The following is a 23,166-nucleotide window of genomic DNA, read 5'->3' on the forward strand; positions in this document are numbered from 1 at the left end:
TTCTTGCATGAAAGTTTGAAGTTTCATAAGAAATTAAGCCAGCAACAGCATATAAAAGATGAGACAGATAAGTGGTGGTAGGAAAATGACATTTTTCTGTCTAAACTGAGGAAATACATGAGGAAGCATCATTAAAAAAAACAAGTTTGAAGGGATGGGGTCTGTGTGTCAATTTGAGGATGAATCAGGTGAAGTAGCTAATGCAGGCTGCTATATCTAAAACTGGGTATCTTCTTCATCGTATCCTTGCTTTCCTTTTAGTATTTGCAGAATCATCCTCAGATATTTCAGTTCAGTCCTGATGAAAATAAAGTTGGTCTGAAAGGAAAACACAAGCTCCCATTTAAGTCAGATTCTCAAGGACAAGATCTCCAAAGCCCTCCTCAGAAGAATGACGTCCAGTGGAATTCAGAAAAAAAACCTACTGGGCTAAGAGACAGTTCTGCTGGTTGCCATTGGTTTGATCTGAATGATTCAAAAGTCCAGCCGATCAAGGAGAAGGATATTGAGAAACAATTTCAGGGTAAAGAGAGTGCCTACATGCTGTTTTATCGAAAATCTCAGTTAAAAAGACCGCCTGAAGGTACACAAAGCTCATCTTGATATTTTGGGGGCCTCCTTCATTGACAGTTTGTTTACTGGAGGGCAAAGGCTCTTGGGCCTTTCTGTCCTTTCCAAGAGTTGAAGATAACAGTTTTCTTTCTAGTGATCATTTGAAAAAAGGGTTAACTGAAGGTACAAGGAGATTACCTCCAATGAGCTAGTGACCAGTTAATTGGCTATAGCTGACACTAACTTTTTTCTAGTACACTTCACAAATACTAGCAGAACATCTCTTACTGAAACAAATAAAAATTGTTGCTAACAGCATTCATGTATCTGTTTCCCGTAGGGAAAGACTGACGGGAAGAAGTAAAAGCACTTGTTTTTTCTTTGTATCATCTTGCAGTTTAATTTTCTCTATTATGAAAGGATGCAACATTATTGCTATGAATTTTCGATGATTACTGTGCTGTAATGTCTCATCTTGATCACTTTTCTTGTTTGCCGAAACACATTTTAAGTAGCTGAGGCCAAACTAGCCTATATTATTTGTTGCAGCACGAGGAAATCCAAGGTACCAAATTCCTGAACACCTTCTGAATGAAATGAATGCTGCTAATACTGAGCTGCAAAAAAAGAGGTATATAATGTAACTGTACTGATTCTTAAACAGCATTCTTAATCTGCAGGTCTCCAAAGTGATTTAAAATGAAAGAAACTCATTGAGTAGAGCCAGATACTAAAATGATTCAATGTCAGAGAGGTTGATTGAGGAATACAACTTGTATGCCCAGATCCTGCCTTCAGCTGGTTCCCTGCCTCCCTGTTAGTGGTGTAACTAGCCATTCTACAGAATTTCAAGGGAAACTTACTTACAGTTTAAAATTGTACCATTTTTTTGTTGAAAATCATGGCAATTCTGGAAGGAGAATGGAATACATTATCTTAATTATGTTTATAGAGGGAGTTCTCTCTTGGGAGAAGGGGGAATGACTTGCTTTACTCTGAAACAACAGATAAATGGCATCCTTTGCCAGAATCATGGAGGAAGGAGCTAGTGGTATTCAGGTTGGTTAAAACTTTTCCTTCTGTTGAGGAACACACAGAACTGATAAGAAGCCTGAATTGCAGTTAAGCTATCAAAATACAGACACGCACGTGAGAGACGCAAGTCTTGTGTGATACCTCTGTACTGTGCAAGTTTCACTCCTTTATTTTTTAAATGTTGTATTTGCTGCTACATTTAGCTAATAGGACTGGAAACGGATATAAAGGAGGAAGGCATGGCTGTGTCTGTCCTGACTCAGTTTCTGTACGGTTTTTCTGTCTTTGCGTTTCAACAGAGTACACAGCCTGAAAAGTACCCTACAGTCTCCACACTCCTAAAGATGAAGTTTGTAATTCTGTTTAGAAAGGTAGAAGCAAGGTGTAGAAACGCACAGAACATACTGTTATAGTGCTTACATGGAGGATGTCTGCGCTAGCTCAGTATTGTACAACGCGTTCCAGGACAACTGCACAGAAGCATCTCTGAGATAAGCTAGCCATTTGTCGGTGTTAAATTCACCGGTTTATTATTGTGTTATTCTTTCAAAGAGCGGAATGTGACTCAGCAAACAATGGCATTGATTTACATCTCCATTTGAGCTCATGTTATAAATTTCACAATGGGGCTTTGCATCCTTCACTTACTTGGAAAGAGAGTGTTGTGGATTTGACTATTGATAGAAGAAAAACGCTAGGAGACCTTCGACAATCAGTATTCCAGGTATTTGCTATATTAAATGAACTCAAAGACTTCATTTTTATTTGAGCCACAACAACATTTACAAATGTATTTATGCCGCAATTTTTATCTCAGTGAGACATTTTCAACAGTAAATGTCCATTTAGGGGTCCAAAAACTATATGAGTTTACACAGAAGGAAACATTGGTTTGAGGTCTGTTCTCGAGGTATTGAAGAAGCCAGAAAATCGATGAAACTTGAACTATGTAGACTTCAAAGCTCATAAGCTAGTTGTTTATATTTGGGCAGCATGTACATGGGCATGGATTGACACTTTGCAGAACTCCAGGCTTATTCTTAACATTTCAGTTTGTGACAGATTTGTCTGTGTATTTCAAGGAGCTAGCTGGCCTTCAAAGGAAATAATCAGAGTAGTTTAAGAAAAAAGAAAATTGGTTAAAAGAAATATTTAGCTTAACTACTGAATGTAATGTCTTTGTATTTATTCTCTTATTACGTTAAAGGAATGTGACAATTTGTAAAATGCTTTTTCATAGATATCTAAATCAAAGCTAACTTAGTGTCAGGAAACACTGTTTGCTTTTCCTGTACCTCACAACCTTTGGTTAGTGTCCACTTAAAACTTTATTTTCGTCTATCTGGTGACTAGTCTGAAAGACCAAGTCCTAACTGTTTGACTGTTTCCTGTGGTACTAGCCTTGTTGAAATAAATAGCTGTGACTTGTTAAGTGTCACCAAGTGAGCTTGGTAGCCAGGCTGTAACAGCTTTCAGCAAAATTGTAATTTTGAGTGATTGAGTTATTGCTTGCTGGTGTTTTATATAAATTTTTTTTTTTTTTTCATTCTTCCCAATAAGATGTTGGAATCTTGGGAAGGAGACATGATTCTCAGTATTGCCAAGCCTTTACCAGCAGGACTGCATCTTTACCAGATACTTGATGGTAAGTATATTACATGCAAGGCTTCCATGTTATTTATATGTTGTATCTACTGCAGACATCGAAGATTTCATATATAAAACATCTTGGAGACTTGTATTATTGAACACTCTTCAAACTCAAACCTACATGCAGGTCTGCTGCTGTTGAGTTATTTAGGACACTCATAGTGAAATGAAGGGTTTTAAGACTTTTATACGTAATCTTTGTTGTGAAGTGCAGTAAGACTGCTGATCTTATGCAAGTTAGATACATTTGCTGACAAAAACATACCAGTCTCTATTTTGACCTTGATTTGTTTATCATAGTATTTACCTAGTTGGTAGAGGAGAGGATAGAAGAGAGGAGCCAGGGTGATATCAAAGAAAAGTGTAGATTAGACTTAAGGTGAAGTAGGAATTTTTTAACGGAAAATGCTTACATAAAGAGTACATCAATTTATTAAGAGTACATTAGTATTTTAAAGTCATGAGTTCTATCTCCAGCTTTGTATTGCTGGAGATTGCTAGGCAATTCTGTTAGTCATCAAAAGCCTATTCAGCCTTTTAAAAATTTTATGGTCTTTGTGGTCTGTTTCAGAAAATTAGGGTTCTACCAGAACATAACCCAACTTCCTGTGATGTTGACATCAAAATACAGAGGCACTCATAGCTGCTGTAAATATTCCTCCACGTGCTAGTACAGTTCTTTAAATGACAATGACTTTTTAAAAAAATCTGAATCTGTCTTACAGTAGGAAGGTAAAAGAAACTGCAGCATAGGCGTTAGTATTTCAAAGGATGGGCTTGGAATGTACAGTACGTAACTCGTTTATTAAATCCAGCCTTTTTAGTTGAAATCCATTGATTCATTGTTAAATCTCATGTAGATAATCCTGACCAAGCAGCTTTGCCAAGTGCTGACTTGGGCCTTGGTTTGCAAGGGAAATTGAGTTCAAACTTTTGTGCTGCGGCCCTCTTTACTCGGTGAGAGTGCTGTAGGAGTGTGTACCCCCTTGTGTTGCTCTTGCTACATAAGTGAACCTTAACTTACCCACCGTAAATGCTGACCACACAGCAGCTTTTGTAATGATACACTTGAGCCACAGTAGAATGTGCCAGCATATTTCAGTTTACCAGCTGACCCTGGTTGTCTGTTTTGTGGGAGGCGAGAACTTCATGATTTGCTCCTTTTTAGGAGATGAACTGACACTGGATGGCATTGGGCTGGCTGATGGAGCAGACATCTTTGTGTGGAATGGGAAAGAGGTAAAAGAACTAAATACTCTCTCTCCTTTTCAGTTCTGAAGAGATAAGATGCAATCACCAGACACTTTTTTGGAAATGTCAATCTGTTCTGCAGATGTGCTGCTGACATATACCAACGTTGGCTTTGGGGATGCCTCTTCAGCCTCATCTAGGATACTATGTTTTTACAGCTTGTCTGTAAAAGTACATCTTGAGTGATGTACAATGTGCTGCTTGATAAAATTAGAATTAAACTACGTAGAATGTGATATGGTCTGATTGGTGCCTGTAGATATCCAATGCCAATTACATTGGAGTATATTCTGAAAGCATCTGGTCCCTCTTGGAAGGAGATCAGTTGTTGCAATAACAAAAACTTATGCCCTGTAGTGAATCATTTCACATATAAGATTAGACCTGTCAGTGACTACTTCTGTGTATGGTCTTCCTGCAATACTGTACTCCTTTTCTAGTGTTGCATCTTCCTTAGCGCTTCTGCTTAACTTTCAAACACTTCCCTCAGTGGTTATGTAACACAGCATTTTATTCCATCTCTGTAATGGAATAAAATATTACTTTTAAAAGACTTTTGTTGTAAAAGTATGCATTTTCTTTCTGATTTATCAGAAAAACCCAAGACCAAAAGAAAACATCTAATAACAGAGTCATTCTTGTCTTGATTGTACTTTTGGTATGGTCTATGGGACTCCAGCTCCCTGCATGATTAAATTGCCTTCAGCAAGGAACTGTATTCTTTGCCTAGGTTGAATATCAGAAAGGCTGTGTTTTAAAATCTAACTCTTTTGATCCGCCTCAGTCACACTTTTGGGTAGTTCTTTAATATCCTGAGGGACTAAATTCCTCTATTCTTGATCTGATGGAGACCAAGTGTTCACTGGTTTCCCAGCTACTGTTACCAATATATTTACTATACATGCAGACTTGGAACAGACCTTAAAGTTGCGCTTTCTCTTCCCAACGCCTGTGAGTTACTCTAGTTGTTGAGTAGGCATTTGGTGAATGGTGCTTTATTTCTAATGAGAAGAGAGGGTCCATCTTTTTGTCCCAATAATTTTATTGTTGTCACTTATTGCTGTCCAGTCTCGTCTGTCTTTTATTGATCACCATTGTGTAAATCTTGCATTCCTTACTTCAGGTTGGTGGTACAAAGGTGATGACAGGCCTTGATCATGAACCTGTGGTCGTAAACGTTCTTCGTTTAGCAGAGTATAACGAAGGAGGGAAGGGTCAGCATTTCACAGAATCGCAGCACGTCTTCTCACGCAGCACAAAACTGGGTGATCTGTGCAGAGCCTTAGCACCGTCAGGAGGAATCATTCTGAAGAATGGCTCAGGACCAGACAAAGAAGCCAAGAACTGGGAAGTTTTTCTTGAAGAAGATATGAAGGAAACAGTCAAAAGTGTTGGCCTGATGGATGGATGCTCAGTACTAATCTTAGACAGCCATGACCAGAGGTAACCATTTTGATTACAAGTATAATTAAACAAAAAAGCAATTTTGGCAAAATCTGTTTAGTTAAAATTATGCTAGCTATATATATATATTCTTTTAATACATCTTTTATTCAAGATAATGTAATCTTAAGTTTTGGAGATCAGGTACTTACCAACTATTAGACATTTCTTTGCTTTTGAAGTGCAGATACAGTCACATCCTTTGACTTACACTTGTAAAGGGAAAAACCTGGTGAGAACAACTTGTACCCAGTGTCCTGGTGCATTTTTGGCATAACCTGAATTTCTGAGGTTTGAGTTGTGTGGTTCTCCAAGGGGCTTGGTGGGGTGAGAGAACAGAGCAGTATCAGAAGAGTATGCAGCTCTGCTGAATCTCCCCGTTGAATCTAAAGTTGCCAGGGGCAAATTTCTGGCCTCGTTTCACTCTCCAGTGCATAGCCCTCAGGTTAGGTTCCTGTTTTGAGAGACATGTATATGTGCATGTTATGTAAATTCTGACTTCCTTGTTGAAACAGTACTGAAAAATTGAGATTAAATGAAGCAGTGAGAGGACTCTTCACCAAGAACTGTGTTTATATACAGTAGCAGAGAGACAATCTCAAATTTTAGTTATGACTAGGTATTCTTTTACAGTATTTTTTCCAGAAGCCTTAAATCCGGACGCAGAAGGTGACTTAGACTCTTGACATGCCTTCAGAAGCTCAAGTCCCATTGAAAGCCACTTACCAAAACATAGTTTCTACTGGTTTACTCGGTACCCAGCCCAGAGGTGCCAGGATGCTGCCTGAGACCTCTGACTCTTACTCTGTGACATGCCATCGCTATTAATGACCTAGGTGTTAGTGGTTTATTTCAGAGCTTTGGTATTTAGTGATCGAGCCCAGACAATGTGTAATTTTCCTGTCTTTCACCATCTTTGCACTTTTCATTTTTACAGCTTCGTGAATGTGTCAAGTGGCAATTTGACTGCATTTACATATGACATCAGCTGGCTCCAAGTTAAAAACTTCTGCAGAACGGATGATGAAGAGAAACATGTTAAAATTACTGCCACTATTGAAACAGTAAGAAATCTGATTGTTCAGGGATATAACACAGGCTGTTTCCCTTAAAAGCTTGCCAGTGCACTTGGGCCAGTTAATGAGGAGTGCATTTAGCCTCAGGGATGAAGTTTATAGGTGATGAAAATAGTGTGCAAGTCAGAGTTACTGTTATTGGAATACTTTTGACTGCTGTGTAATAAGACCAATGCTGATAACTTACACCAGTGCAGTCTATATTAGTGTGTTTTAGTGTGAAACAGTTTTGGTTTTGGACCATCCTGTCAATGTGTGTTTGAGGCTATGTCAGTAAACAAAAGCCAGAAGAGGAGGAAAGTATTATTTCTTGTTTTCAACATAGGATAGGAAAATATGCTGGTTTTCCCCAAGGGGTGGACTTCTCTGGTACCTTTTCTGCTCTTTAAATTATTTCCTGTTGCAGAAAATATGAAGTACTACTAAGTTTTGCTCACAAAATTACTGTTTGTGAAATATTTAGTCTTTTGACAAATCCAAAAATTAAATACCACTTTCTTTTCTTTGGAATACTATTTTTAAGGAAAATTTCCACAAATGTATTATGATATCAGTGCATTTATTTGTTACGTATATTTGGTATGATAATGTTAAAGAAATGTTCTCAGCTGTGTGTAGTGTTAACAGAACATAACCAGGACACATTTCAAGTGAAGGCTGCCTTTTGCTGACTGGCATTTGAACAGCACATCTGGCATTCTACATTAGAAGTGTTAATATTGCGTTCTTTTAGGTGATGTCAGATATCAAAATGAAAGCAATACGGGAGCTTCAGCTAGAGGAGGAGCTAGGTAAGTGTTAAGCTGCTTTACTTTTAGATCTGGTAATGTTAGAATTTACTGGCTGGCTTCCTGCTTTTTGCATCACTATTCAAAACAGCAAATCCATTGCTGTTAGGAGGTTTTTTGGGGAAGAAAGAGAGTGCAAAGGAGTTAAAATTAGATTAATTTTGAATAAAACTATGATTTCCTGGCTTAAATCAGTGTAAGCCTTGATTAAAATACATTTTATGAGGCTCTTATTTTACAGAAGCTATTTGTGTAGGAATGATCATGTCATCTTACTAAAGTATTACGCTAAGAATTAAAGAAGATTTTTTTTTTACCTTATTCCTTTCTTTAAGACACTCCAGTATTCTTTCGTTAAAGCTTTTGTTGATGTCTTTACCTTTTGAAGCACTTGGTCAGTTTTAGAGTATTTTACGGATTGTGGCTAGCAGCTGGCTTCAACAAAAAACTATTGTTTCACTGAAAGGATAAAAACTAAGACTGTTCACGAAGTCTCTAGGAATCTCTCTCCAATTGTACTTTTGATGTAATACCTCCAGAGGGAAGCCTCCAAGATAAAGCTGTTATTGTCATTAATCTTAAACATGTTATCTGTCTAAACTTCTGAGCCAAATTTCTTCTCGTTTGAATTACTTAATACATCTGTCTCTCTTTCCTACCCTTTTTGTTACAGCAAATGACAGCTGTCTTAGACCTGTTAGTGGAAATGGGAAACTTCTTTCTCCAGGTAAATTTATTTATTTAATCATCACTCTGTAAGAAGTTCAGTTGGGAAACTTTGTTACCCTTTGCCCTTTCCTGGGAGAAGTACACACACATAACTCCACTAATTTTCAGGCTTAACTGAAGCATTTGTAGATTTGGTGGGTTTTTTTTTTTTCAGTTTTAGTGTTTATTAACAGTACCAATACAAAACTAGAGGGTAAACTTAAATGTTCAGCTTAGTTTTATTACTTGCATTTCTAATGAGTAAAACTAATTAGCATACCTGCTGCTCTTTATTGACCACTGGCCATGTGCTTCAAGACTGTGGGAATTAACAGAAGGTTCTGTTTCCCATACTTATTTTATAAATTGAAAAGTCTCTAAATGATCTGTTTTGAATCATATTTAATACATTACAGAGCAACTTTCTAGATGTTCCAGGAAGCAGAGTCATTGTTCCATGTCTTTCTAACTTACATTTCCTGAAACAAAATGGACTAAATGTGTTTCTATGAAACTTAGAATCTTTGGGTTGGAAGGGGCCTTTCAAGGCCATCTAGTCCAACCACCCCTGCCATAAGCATAGGAACATCTTCAACTAGAGCAGGTTGCTCAGAGCCCCGTCCCACCTGACGTGGAATGTTTCTAGGAATGGGGCATCTACCACCTCTCTGGGCAGCCTGGGCCAGTGGTTCACCACCCTCATTGTGAAAAATTTCTTCCTTATATCTATCCTCTTTTAGTTTAAAACCATTACCCCTTGTCCTATCGCAACAGACCCTGCTAAAAGGTCTGTCCCCATCTTCTAATGCCCCCATTCCTTCAGCTTGTCTGGATGGCATCCCGTCCCTCAGGCATGTCAACTGCACCACCTCAGCATGGTGTCATCTGCAAACTTGCTGACGGTGCACTCGATCCCACTGTCTCTGTCATTGATGAAGATAGTAAAGAGTACTGGTCCCAGTACGGACCCATGAGGGACACCGCTCGTCACAGACCTCCATCTGGACATTGAGCCTCTGGGTGTGTCCATCCAGCCAATTCCTCACCCACTAAATAGTCTACCCATCAAATCCATCTCTCTCCAATGTAGAAAGAAGGCTGTTGTTGGGGACCATGTCAAAGGCCTTGCAGAAGTCCAGATAGATGACATCAGTAGCTCTTCCCTTGTCTGCTGATGGGGTCACTCCATCGTAGAAGGCTGCTAGGTTGGTCAGGCAGGACTTGCTCTTGGTGAAGCCATGCTGGGTGTCTCGAATCACCTCCCTGTCCTCCATGTGCCTCAGCATAGCTTCTAGGAGGATCTGTTCCATGATCTTGCTAGGCACAGAGGGGAGGCTGACGCGTTGGTAGTTCCCTGCATCTTCCTTGCTACCTTTTTTAAAAATGAGTGCAATGTTTCCCTTTTTCCAGTCTCCAGAGACTTCACCTGACTGCCAGGACTTTTCCAATATCATGGAGAGTGGCTTGGCCAGTTCCAACACCAGCCAGTTCCCTCAGGACTCTGGGATGCATCTCATCTGGTCCCATAGACTTGTGCATGTTCAGGTTCCTCAGGTGGTCTTGAACCTGATCTTCTTACAGTGGGAGGGACTTTACTCCTCCAGTCCCTGTCTTGCAGTCCATCCACTTGGGAGGTGTGGGAAGAAAAGTGAAGACTGCCAGTGAAGACTGAGGAGACAAAGAAGTTTTTGAGTACCTCAGCCTTCTCCTCATCTGTTGTTACCAATTTGTTACAAGTATTGATGTGCAAGGGTGGATTTCAGAACACCTCGAGCAGCAAACTTGAGTCCTGTGGTAATGGAGGAAGCACTGTTAGGTTCCTGTTTACTGTGAGAAGACCGCTTGTGTCCGCAGTTTTGAAGCACACTGAATAATGTGTGGATTTGTGCTTCCATAAGAGTGGAGAAATGTGTGCATGCCATAGCCTGCTCCTTGATTTGGATGAGCGTGTGATGCCACCTGTCACTATATAACAGCTCCTGATGGCCAATGTTGAGCAGAAAAGGACCCCCAGCTTTGCTTTTGCTATTGTTGAGGCAGTGGTGAGAAACCGAGTGGGTCAACGTTATGCTTGCTGGGAAACATTTTCTGTGTCTGCTATTTTCTAATATATTGCATTAGTAAAACACTGACAAGAAGCCAAGGAGAGATTAATTCCCCTCCATTCAGCGCTTGTCAGACAACATCTGGAGTACTGTGTCCATTTTTGGGGGCTCCCCAGCACGAGAAAGAAGCCTTTGCAAACTAGACCCAGTCCAGAGGAGAGCACCCAGGATGGTCTGGGAGCTGGAACATAGGAGAGAGGTAGGAAGCTGGGTTTTTCCAGCCTGAGGAAGAGGCTTGCGGGGAGGAAAGGTAATTGCCATCTTTAAGTCCCTAACGTGGACCTGTAGAGAAGGCAGAGCGAGATTCTTCTCAGAGGAGCACATTGAAAGGATTAGAGGCAGCAGACAGAAGATTCAGCAAGGGAAATTCTACCACTTGATATGGTGAGGGTGGAAAGGGAACTCACACTGGAAGTACAGTAGACATGGAGCCCTAGGAAGCTGGGGGATATCCATCCCTGGAATTATTCAGAGCTTGACTGGGAAAAGCCCAGAGTGAACTGATCTGACTTCAGAGATGGTTCTGCTTTGAGCAGGGGTTTGGAACAGACAACCTGCAAAGGTCCCTTCCAACCTAAATTCTTCTGTCACCCCATATACCAGGAGTGGTGGGGAGGAACCTTTATACAAATACTGCTTTGCTTTAGTCATAGGAGGCTTACAGGCTCTAAACAGCAGTATAATTGAATGGATATTTTCAGGAGGCATCAGCTTATGATGTTCTTTGTGGTTTTTTGTCCTCCCTGAAGTGCCTGAGGATTATACTGTCAAGGAAGCGGAACTGAAAATGGGAAGCTTGCTAGGTCTGTGTCGTGGGAAAGCTCCAACTTCCACTCAGGTATAGTAGTGCTAAAGGGCCTCATGCTACTCTTATGCTTGGTTTACATTTCCCAGTATTTCATGTAGTCCTCTTTTTACTCTTGTAATGGTTGTAAATGGCATGAAAAAAATGATCAGAGACACTGAGAATTACACATATCAGCATGAAGGCTCACACCATTTATCTTGGTTGCAGAAGGCCAAGAGCATATACATGACCAGTTAATGTAGCTCATTTGACAAATGGTAAATCATTTATCATTCATCTGTTTGTGGTTGTCCAACTTCTGTGCTCTGGTGTATGTAAACTTTTGTATAGAGCATAAAATAAGAAAAGGGAGATACTGCTCTTGATATCTACAAGTTGTAAATATGCAAGGGAAAAAAAAATAGTATATTTCTAAAGATCACAGTGCTAGCAGGTTTTCTCTCACTTGCAGTAGACTAAGTGCATGTGCAACTGGTTAATGAAGCTTTACTGATGGCCATAACTCAATTGCATGTGCTCCTCTGTTTGTCCTGCTTAGATTGTTTGCTTTAGCCCAAAGGAGTTTCAGTGCTGTCTGACGGATGGCAGGCTTGCGATAGCTGCTATACATGTGCAGGGGTGTTATTTCACAGTATTTCCATGCTTAAATATGTATTCTGATAACTTATACTTGTGTTTTTAGCTCTTCTTATATTTTATTGTCGGGAGTGACCAAAACGCAAGCCCTGAGATGGAGATAGTTGTGGAAGAGAATGCATCTGTCAAAGAGGTGAGTTCAGCTGCTTTTAAAAGCTTTTCTCGTGCCTGGGTTGGGTCTGCTGCTCCTGGAGAGCTTTGCCCTATACCCGTGTGTCACTTCAGGTCACTAGAAGACATTGAGGCAAAGGAAGTGTTTCGAAAGGCCACGGGGAAGAATGCCTTGATCTTTCACCAAGTAGTAAAGAGACATCCTTGTTTTTTCCCAAGGATGAATATAGCCCGACTGCTTTGCGCATGACTAGCCGCTCTTCTTATACACAGCAGTATATATGTACACAATCATGGCAGAGCCTGCCACAGTTCTCTTCTAGTTCATCAGACTCTGAATGCACAGAACTGGAGTGAGGGGAGTCAGGAGGAACTGTGCAAAGAGCGCAGGAAGCAGTTCTTAGTACTGCCAATCCAGACTTCTGGCACAGAGTACCAACGTCTATGAGTTGTGGCTGGGAAGTGTTGAGTTTGCAGGTTTAATTTCTAAAAGGCGCATCTTCAAACTCTGAGACAGAATTTGTTCAAGTAAAGCAACAAACTGACAGCACAGATTTTTTTTTAACAGTTTATATAAGCTGACTCACCTGGCATAGTAAATTTCTTGCCTGAAAACAGTCTCATACTTGAAGGTTTTAATATATAGCTCAAATACACCCTGTCTATGTAATTATATTGTTTTTAGAAATTGACCAAGAATCACACGTTCAGTCTTTATGTTAGAAAATTCTGGTGTAGATTTGCTGAAAACTTCATATTTCCCAACCTATGCATTGAGACAAGTCTCACTGTATGTTTGTTTTTTTCAGTGTCTAAATTTAATGCTGGAAAAATCTGGATTATCAGGTTAGTTGTATTGTATTGTTATTTGACTTTTTTTTTAAAAGGGATTTCAAGATTTCTAAGACAGCTCTGGCTACCCTAAAACTTATAAGTCGTAAGTTTGCTACAGTGATCTATGTGTCATTGTAATGGGAGGAGGGGAAAGAATTATAAACTTGCTGTCTTGCTCTAATAAAAGCTGTCTGTGCAGTTGCTCTTGAAAATAATTTTCAAGCTTTCTGTTTAATCAAAATATTGCAAAATCCACGGTTCCTAGACTATTTGCTTGGATGCAGGTGGGGCTGTGTGGCTGCTTTGATGAGATTTTTCTATTGTAGTGGGAACCACTGCATGGGATTAACTGTAAAAAGTAATTCTTGGTGGCTTTGCAAAAACAAGTTATTCAAAATGAGATCACAGTTTGGCCATTATTTAGGAATTTGAGTGGTAGCAGTTACTCATTACTAAGCTTTTATGTGTGGATTAAGGAGGAGATGTAGGCAGCACTGGCATGACACACGAATTTCCTGGCTGAACATGTCTTTCCATTGATGCTGATGGGGAGGAAGGAGGAGAAGAGACTTGGAGTGCCATTATTTTCCAAATTTCATTCTAAACATTCATTGAATACTGAATTTGTGTTACATTGAAGTGATGGCTGCAAATTCAGCCACGCTCCAAAAACCATAAAAGTTGAACCTGGAAGACATTACTGTCAGAATATACATTGAGTAGCCCAAATGAAAATTAAATATTATGCTCTTGTGTACATGTACATATGAGTTGAAGTAGCTAATAACGTCTTGAAATAAACTTAACCTTTTTCATTTCCCTATAGTGTGGGTTTACTGCCAGGAAACAATGGCTCTGTTTTTATTCCTTTATTTTATATTACAATTTTTGAACAATTGAATTTGGCCTTGTGTGGAGAGTCATGATCTGACTGCTGTCATTCAAAGAAATGTCAGACTTCAGTGGATTTTGAAGTTCTTGTTTAAGATGACTGCAAGGTGGTGTTGTCCACACACCGCCCCCCCCCAAATTTATTGATGAGATTCCTTCAAGCTTGGGCCTTTTATGAAAGTCAAATTTTGTACCTTGCAAACAATAAAGTGCATTTTTATCAGTGGGTCAAATGAAAAAGTTCAGTTGTATTTGCTCCTTCTGTACCTGCTGCACTTTATATACAGGTGCTAAATCCAAAGTATTGTCGTTTCTGGACTACACAGTCTTTTTTTTCCAGCATGAAGTCTCCCGGTAGACAGTCGGGAAGGGGAAGTTGGATTTTTCCTTAGTGTAGTTTTCGTGTTAATGAGCCTATCATTGACTCAAATGGCAAATTGTCGTGGGAATTCCTTTGCTGTTCCCTTAAACCGGGGAAATTAATTAGGTAGGTGAGGAAGAGACATTTATGCAAATAAGAGAAGACCATTTCCAAACAGCAAAGTGTTCCTCTAGGGTCTTGGGACGTTCATGAAGGTGGTACTTCATTCAGTTTGTCAGAGTTGTGTTTAAAAAACAAACAAAAACAAGCAAAAGAATCCCTTAATGCTTATTGAGAGTTTTGTAATGTGTTTTTGAAACAGCTTTGTTGGCTAATTAGTTTTTCATATGTATGTTTTTGGCAGGTGACAACTGGCATTTGAGAAGGATCGACTGGTGCTATGAAGCAGGGGAAGCGTTAAGTCAGGAAGTAAGAGGATGCTATTTTTGACTTGAATCATGGAGTAGTTTATTTACTCCATTTTTCTGCAGAGACTTTCCCTGAAGGGAGCTGCATTAAAGCAAATAGGTGGTGTTTTTGCATGTGCTACATTAGTACACACCCTGTTTTATTTTCACAGGACCTTATGGAGACAATGTTGGGATACCTATGGTTAAAATGCCAGTCTTGGGCACCTGCCTCTTATTTTCGGGGACTAGGATTAAGCCATATCCACACATTTTTTTCTAAAGTTTGGGTTTACCATGCATTAAAGAGACATTCTCAAAGAAGCGTGAGGTGTCAGTTGGTGAGATGTGGAGGTGCAGAGGAAACCACAGCTCAACAGGATGCTCTGGGAGGACTCCTGCAGAGCAGAGTCCTCTAGGTGCAGCACTTGTGTGCTGCTGCAAAGCTGCTAAATGGCTGTTTCTGTGCCCTTTGGTGGAAGAGCAAAAACCTTGGACCTTTGGCACGCATGACTTAAAAACCCGCTAACACACACATTAGGAAACAAAGAACGTGTAGACTGACAAGAATGATGTGCTTTCTCTTCCTACAGAATGCCACTCTGAAGGAGCTAAATGTTTGCAGGGGAGATACTTTGGTTATAACTGAAGGAAAGCTTCCACCAAAGGTAAAACAAGAGAGATGGTGTTCTTTAGTCAGTTGACAGTGTCTGGAGACTTGAATATGATAGTAGTTTCTTTTTTTTTTCTCTTGCTTATATTAAAAATACTTCCATCAGAAAATTTCTGGTTAGCAATAATAAGTAATGCTTTCTGTAGTTTCACAGGGTTTTTTTTTATTTCAGTCAACATTTCTGATATTCTTTTTCTATATTTATTCTTTCAACTTCTGTAGTAAAACACTTGCCCATTGCAGCTTCTTTGCCTAGAAGTGTGTTAAGGTTGACAGATCTGGAGGAAATGGGTATTTCTGGCATGCAAGGTTCTTGTGAAGGCACAAGTCCTGTACTACTACTTCCTCACAAAATCATAAAAATAGAGGAAAATGTTTGCCTTCAGTTCAGATTTGTACTGAGGATCATGTTTGGAAATGGAGGACCCCACTGGGAGACCCTCTTGTCAGTGATGGTTATACAAATGGATGCTTTGCTAACAGACCTCAAGCAATGTTGGAAGGGACTTTTAAAGATCACCTAGTTCCAATCTTTCACTAGATCAGGTTGCTCAGAGCCCTGTCTAACCTGACCTTGACCACTTGCAGGGATGGGGCATCCACAACTTGTCTGGGCAGCTTGCCCCAGGGTCTCACCACCCTCATGACCAGAGGCAGTTCCCTTAACCTGCCCTCATGCGCTGAGTGTCCCGGCCTCTCACCATCTTGAATGTCCTGGACTGGGCCCACACCCCACCCATCAGTGTCTGTCCTGGGCTGAGGAGACCAGGAGGGGACAGAGGAATCCAGATGCAGTTGCCAGAGTACCAAATAAGAGAGGAGGAAAGCATCCTTTCTGTTCTTTTTCTTGGTTTATTGGGGTTTTTAAATTAGGCAATAAACAATCTTGAAAGGAACTCCTAATGAAGCAGCTAGAAGGGACCTTATTGCTGACAGCCAGCACTTCTTCCTGGCAGACTTGTGGTCTTCTCCAGAGGAACAGCTGTCTCTCTCAATTCTTTGCTCGATCTGTCACTGTTCTTCATGCACAGCTGTGGAGCGTCTGGCTTCATCTTAGATTCATAGAATAGTTTGGATTGGAAGGGGCCTTTTAAGGTCATCTAGTCCAACCCCCTGCACTGAGCAGGGACATCTTCAACTACAGCAAGTTGCTCAGAGCCCTGTCCAACCTGACTAGGGATGTTTCCAGGTATGGGCCATCTACCATCTCTCAGGGCAACCTCAAGGTGAAAAATTTCACCACCCTCAAGGTGAAAAATTTCTTCCTTAGATCTAGTCTAAATCTATGTCTTAGTTTAAAACCATCACCCCTTGTCCTGTTGCTACAGGCCATGCTAAAAAGTCTGTCCCCATCTTTCTTCTAAGCCCCTTTCAGCCCTGGCAGCTGCAGTAAGGTCTCCCTGGAGCCTTCTCTGCTCCAGGCTGAACCCCCCCAGCTCTCCCAGCCTGTCCTCCCAGCAGAGCTGTTCCAGCCCTCAGAGCATTGCTGGGGCCTCCTCTGGCCGCGCTCCAACAGGTCCATGTCTCTCCTGTGCTGAGAGCTCCAGAGCTGGATGCAGTACTACAGGTGGGGTCTCATCTGCAACCACCCTTATCCTTAGAGTGAAGGAACCCCACCTCCAGGCCCCAGGGACTCCTGTGGCGTTGGCACAGCAGCCTGACGGAAGCTATGTTGTCTGGTCCCCTTTTCTTGGGGCTCAGAGCAGGGGAGATGGCACCCTTCAGGAAGGGTGCAGCAGGGGTAGGGGAGGGCTCAGAATAATTGCTGATTGCCCAGAGGTGGAATGGGTGAGCCCGCAGGATGGACAGCTGTGGAGGCTGGGCCTCCCAGCTAACACCGGGTGCAGAAGCCAGACCCATGGTAGGATGCTGGCCGGGTACTCCTGCGCTGCCATTGGCGTGGTGTCATGGAAGGGAGCTCTGGCACGGTGTAGTGATGCCGTGGTAGCCATGCTGTAGATGGATCCACTTCCATCGGCTCTTCTTGATCTTCGAGTGGATCCAGCTCCATGGACTCCACTCAATCAGCCGCATGAGCAATGACCATTGCTACCATGCAGCTGATGGTGCCTCCCCTCTGGCACTGCCTCCTCTTCCTCCATCCTTTCTGCAGCCATCTCTCTTCTCTCTGACTCAAAGGTGGGCAGCTACCTGCCTTGCTGCTGTGGGTCCTCTTGGTGCCAAGTATTCTTGGCATGAGAGGACCTGTGGTGTGAAAGATGCCCTAATGTGGGAGAAGGACAGTGGGGGGGCTAAGAGCCCCTTTCCTGGGGGTTGCTCCCCTGTGCTATTCTGCTGCCCCTGGGCACAGGGACTGCCCTCCACCTCCCTTCGTGTGCCCTGGGCTCCAGCCCCCTGCTTATCCCACGCCTGGGGTGCCCTGGATGAGATGGTGGCAACGGTGTTCCAGGAGGGTCGGGAGTCCTCAGTGACTGCCCCCACCCCAGCTCCCTGCATGTGGCACAGCTCCCCGTACCCATCAGTGGCTGAGAGGGAGCAAAAGCATCCAGACCTCCCACAGGCAGGAAAGGGGGGCACAGCTGCCCTGCGGAAGGTCTCCCAGCACTCCCTAAAAGAATTGCCGATTGGCAAGTGTTGCGTGGGCCCTTCTTCCCTGTCCTCCTGTCTCTGAAGCATGCAGAGGTGCCATCTCTTCTGCACTGACCCCAAGGGAGAGGGGAGGAGAGGGCCTGGCATCCTTGGGGCTGTGGTGCTGGCGTGACACGAGGAGCTTGTTGGAAGGATTTTTTGCAAGTGAACATCTTCAAAAAAAACATCAGTCAGGCCCTCGACAAACTTGGGAGGCATGTTGCCCAAGAGGTATCTTATAAGGATAGTTGCATGGGCAGTTATGGGAGGCCACCAATACTGATGATTCCTGTAGCCATGTTAGAGGAGTAGTTACAGTCCTAATTTACTTTGGCAGCTGTGGTATGCCTGTCTCCATGTCCATCAGCCCCTTCCCTCTGAACTTGTGTTTTCACATAGTTTGTGTTTTCATGCAAGTCGTGCATTTGTGATTCTCACACCGAAGCTTTTCTGCAGAGACATAGTGGTGTTACAAGATTTCCCGTTTATCCAACAAATTTTGGAGCTCTTCACAAATATTGTTTGTGAAGCATCTGATCTTTATGGATTACATAAAGCTCAAATTTTTGCCCTGCATAGGCAAAAATCTCATATAAGTGGCTGTCTTCATACCCTAGAACATTTTCCTCAGACTGTGACCCAGCTATGGCTGTGGAGGGGAAGGAGGGAAGTAAGCACAGTTGCTGTCTTAATGAGCAAATACAAATGGCATGGAAAAACATGGATCTGTACCTCTGCTCTATCCCCTGAAGTATTAGGACGTTGTAAGTTGAAACAGAAGGCTAAGAGACAGTGCAAGAACTAGTGAGCAGACAATATGGATCTTAGCAAGTCCATGGTGAATACAGCTTCATAAAGGAAAACCAGATATTTTTAATATGTTTGTTCTCAGAAGGAATAAAAGTAGGGTAAGAGCTTATGGCAGCAGTTGCAGTGGGTGTTGACAGCCCAGTTCAGAGCTGCACTTGAAAGAAAGCAACGAAGCAAGCGTCTCCAGCTCAGGAAAGGAGTATCAACTTAGTGTCCCTTCCTGGCCATGCAGAGCAGGTAAGAAAATCAGGAGTTCCTGAAATGGCAGAGCAGCATTGCAGTTGGTGAGCTTAGATGAATCTAGCTTCCTCCTGCAAGGTCATATCTGTGTCCAAAGCTTCAGACAACAGCATCACTCAGTTGCATCTGTAATGTTAGATGCCATGACAGCAGAGCCAGGATGGTGATGTTAGGTTGCATGAGGCTGGATTGTTTTCTCTCTTGTCCCTGTAAAAGTAGGAGGTGAGAGTTGATGTTGTGTGGTTTTAAATGAATGTCGGTGCCTTTACAAAATACTCAGATTTGAGCTGAGTATTTTCCTTCTTCCTGAAATTGAAGGTAAAATTTTACATTGCACTGGAACACATAAGGTACCCAGTGCTTTCTGTTCACTTTTCAGGGTTTCCTGAAAATACCCATCTGGTGGTTCAAGTCTTCAAGTCATATGAAACATGGAGAGAATGCCCAAGACCAAGTGAATGGGATGGCCTACAAGATGGATGCTTTGCAGGTGTCTCCTGCAGGAGGTAAGCTTGATCACTTTTTGAAAGGAATCGTATGGCTTGATTGTCTGTGGTTGCACTGAGGACTTTGAGTCAAAACCAAAGTTTTTAATCCAAAGCCTTAAAATCTTTCTGAAGCTGAAAAGTGACTGTACAAGTTTCAGCAAGTTTATGGTGAAAGGAGCCACGTAGGAGATAGATGCAATTTTTTACAAGGCCGTGAATGCTGGATGGTACCGTTCTGATGTTCCTCAGCTATATTAGGTCAAGGGTAAGACCTCCACTAAATTTTGAAGCAGGGACCCTTTACTTGTCAATAAATAAAACGGCTTCTCCATACCTGAAGGCAGTGTCAGTATTGTAAAGCTTCTACTAGATGAGCATACAGGTGATTGGCTTCAAATGCCAGACTGCTAGTATCACATTTAATTTACTTCAGGCTATGTTGCTTTTTGAGAACCTGTAAAAGGAGTGATGAGCAAATCTTACATCAAATAAAAGACATTACATACAGTATTTTAACCTGTGTTTGTTTTTCTAAAGGTCAAGTTCAAATCAGAAACCAGCTAGGGTAGGAAAATCAAGTGAGGGTTGAGAAAGAAGAGAATGAAGTAGGGACAACTGCAAATTGGAAAACGGGAAACAAACCTGTTTTCGTTTTCTACCAAAAAAAAAAAATATTCTTCCTTTGCTACTGATTTGTGGTGCAGAGCAGGACCACTCTCCTTTTAGAAGGTTTATTTGCGTTTTTCTCCTTTTCTCTCAAACTTTTTCTATTTTCTCCCTGATGATTTCAGTAACGTAGGTAAGAGCAGATTTAACTTTCCTTGCAACATGCTCTACGTTTCAGAGTCATAACCAATAATTCTATTTACCAGTGTGAGTAACTGGTCTTATGTTTTAAAATTCGCAGTATAGGATCAGTTGGAACTCTTCCTGTTTGGCAACTGACAGAATGTATTTTATCAACTGTATATTATGTTTCTTTAACTGCTCTCCAAAAAAATTGAGGTCAGGTCCCTTCTCACCTTGAAGTGACTGTTATCTCTTGGGATGATAAACAAAGTCATGTTGACTCTTCTGTTGTTTCTTTCTTCCTTCCCCTCCTTTTCCCCCTCATCTAAAGATTCACCAGAAGGCATCCACACAGACATGGATCTTTGTTATGCTGGCAGTATAGAAATAGCAGGAGAAGCTTCTTTGGAAGATCTGAAGATGCAGGTTAGATGTTCTCCTGTATTGGAAATGTACAGCAACACTGTGATTAATGGAGCTCTATTAATACATATTTTCTATTTCCTTTTCCCTTGTCTCCAGTATGTTCTGATATGGCATTTGCTTATATGCCATGTTCAGTGGTAAGTACCAAGAGGCAGTTGGAGCATGTAGCTCAGATACTTCCTTAGTATGTCCCCTGCAGTTGCCATTCTACCTGTCATGTGTCCTGACCTGCAAAAGCCTTGTTGCACTTCATCTGGAACTTTGGCTTGCAGCCCTATCTTTATTTCACGATGTAAAAGTTATTCATGAGAAGCACACACATACGAGCACTTCCTAAAAAGCCACTTTCCATTTCCACATTGTTCCTGTATTAGTTTTCTGCGTCCTTTATTTATTATTTTTGTATGTTTAATGAATAAAGAATTTGCTTTTGGTGCACAGAAGGTCATGTTGTCATTCAGGAAGGTATAGCTTAGTTTCTTTGGCCAGAAACTAAGGTGCCTGTTTATGCTTTTTTTTTTTTAACCATAAAAGTATGATTTTAATACACTGCAAAAAAAAAAAAATCACCAAAACCCACACTCCCCCCAAGAAAAAAGACAAAAACCCAGCCAAAAAAACTATCCCAAAACCACAAAACGACATAAACCAATCCTGTCATAAGGCTCTTTATTGTTTAGCCAGTTGGTTGTTCTGCTTAAACTGCATGGGGAAGAATATCTCATCTGATTTGATCCATACCAACACTTAGTCTTTTGGGTATGACTTCAGTTTCAGTCTCTGGCAACCTACCGCTATGAAAAAGCTGACCCTTTGCATCTTGTGAACAAGGAGAAGTGTCTTAGCATGGAAAGAGTATTGTGTCCTTGGTAAGGACTTAAAGGAGCTTGCTGAACACCTGGCTAGAGATCGGGGTGATGGTTCTGTCAGCCTCATTTCCTCCCAGTTGTACAATTTTTGGTTAAAAAGATTTGGTACTTTGGAAACTTTAGTCAAGTTGAGAAATGTTGGGAGGGAGTGAAGTCCAACTTGCTTTGAGGTTGAAAAGTGATTACGTTGATCATAGCCACTACATGTAAGTCACAAAGAACAGCTGGTGTGCAATAAATCTAAATACCTTGCCCTATTTCTGATTGCTTCAGTATTGCATTGAGAATTAATAAAGTGGTTTTCTTTTTTTCCAAGGAGACTGGCTGCTAAAATTACTGAAGAAATGGTTTCTTTTTTCAGGCTATGACCTTACCGTGCTGCCAGGAACAGGTTGTCCCACTGCCCTCCTTTCTCAGAGCATGGACAGTGGACAGTAAGCGCCCAGGCAAGCTTTTGAGAAACAACAAGCAGCAACTCAAGTACGTTTCTTATTGAACGCTCGAGCAGCGTTCCATCAGCCTGACTGTTGACTGGGTTGTGGGATGGGCTGGTGGGGAAGTAGATCAGCTCAAGTCAAATGTCTGCAGAAAGCTCGTTTCTGGTTACTTCAGTTGTTTGCCGAACACGTTTGTTTTTTAACTCGAGAGCTGTGGAAGGGAGAAGTGTGAGCTTAAGTAGAATACCATGCTTATTCTGCTAAGCTTTATTTTAGGTGTTTTTAACTGCAGTTGTACTTTTCTGAGTTTTTCATTTTTGTCCCGATAGCCTCTTGCTTTGGTTTTCCAGATAAGCGCAGGTCTACTTGACTACATCAGTGATTTTTCTACTCAGGAACTTAGAATATATGACTGTAAATGCATATAATCTTTGTTTTGTTTTCAGTGACTATAAGCTGGGTGCCAGAGTGGAAATCTGCATCGAACCTTTGCAAAAAGAAGAGCATTTGGGGTAAGGTCTCAAGATAGCTATTTCTTACAGTAATGCATTTGAGATAAGATTTAATTGAGCAGCTTTTAACTTAAATACTGTATGTCAGGATTACAAATATCAGGATAGAGAATACTTTGGAGCTTATTTTTTGTTTTCCACAAACCAAAATAAGGGAGTGAAAACTGGGAATTATGGATTCTGAAAGCATGATTCACAAGAACAGTCTATTTTCTCTTCCTGATGACAGCCCGCATGAATTGCTGCTTCGAGTCCAGATGGGCATACCAGGGGAGAGGGACTACTACGACTCCATGGATTTGGTTTGGGATATCTCCAAAGAATGCACAACCTGGGCACTGAGGCAACGAGTGGCTGCTCACTATTGTCTCCCTGTAGATAAAATTGAAATAGCCAAATACTTCCCTGAAAAATTTGAGTGGCTGCCAATATCTAGCTGGGTAAGATCTGGAATGACAGAATGCGAACGTTGTTTGGAGAGAAGTATGTGTTGGTTTGTGCTGTGGTTTTTGAGCAAAAGTATTTAAGCAGATTTCCGAAATCTGCCGTGTATGAATCTTCTGCTTTAATTTTATTCAGACACAGCAGATTTCAAAGAGGAAAAGGAAGAAAAAACAGGAGAGTTTACAGTCAGCACCTTACCACCTGAAAGATGGAGATATCATTGGGGTGAAGGT

General features: G+C 41.4%; 1 protein-coding gene across 1 annotated transcript in view; it reads left to right on the forward strand.

The window, feature by feature from the left end:
* The window catches only part of USP40 (ubiquitin specific peptidase 40), a 38,090-nt gene that overhangs the window by 12,666 nt on the left and 2,258 nt on the right, over nt 1-23,166 (forward strand). Inside the window, exons 10-29 of the mRNA XM_082001437.1 lie at nt 262-583; nt 1,102-1,183; nt 2,140-2,311; nt 3,148-3,232; nt 4,406-4,476; nt 5,612-5,931; nt 6,869-6,995; nt 7,741-7,798; nt 8,469-8,522; nt 11,358-11,446; nt 12,099-12,185; nt 12,973-13,009; nt 14,614-14,678; nt 15,250-15,324; nt 19,348-19,474; nt 20,577-20,671; nt 21,902-22,020; nt 22,424-22,489; nt 22,719-22,929; nt 23,069-23,164. Of these exons, the coding sequence (XP_081857563.1) occupies nt 262-583; nt 1,102-1,183; nt 2,140-2,311; nt 3,148-3,232; nt 4,406-4,476; nt 5,612-5,931; nt 6,869-6,995; nt 7,741-7,798; nt 8,469-8,522; nt 11,358-11,446; nt 12,099-12,185; nt 12,973-13,009; nt 14,614-14,678; nt 15,250-15,324; nt 19,348-19,474; nt 20,577-20,671; nt 21,902-22,020; nt 22,424-22,489; nt 22,719-22,929; nt 23,069-23,164 (2,358 nt within the window). The remainder of the gene's footprint in view (nt 1-261; nt 584-1,101; nt 1,184-2,139; nt 2,312-3,147; nt 3,233-4,405; nt 4,477-5,611; nt 5,932-6,868; nt 6,996-7,740; nt 7,799-8,468; nt 8,523-11,357; nt 11,447-12,098; nt 12,186-12,972; nt 13,010-14,613; nt 14,679-15,249; nt 15,325-19,347; nt 19,475-20,576; nt 20,672-21,901; nt 22,021-22,423; nt 22,490-22,718; nt 22,930-23,068; nt 23,165-23,166) is intronic.

This window comes from Phaethon aethereus (assembly GCF_964289735.1).
Source record: "Phaethon aethereus genome assembly, chromosome: 6".
NCBI classification, from domain to species: Eukaryota; Metazoa; Chordata; class Aves; order Phaethontiformes; family Phaethontidae; genus Phaethon; species Phaethon aethereus.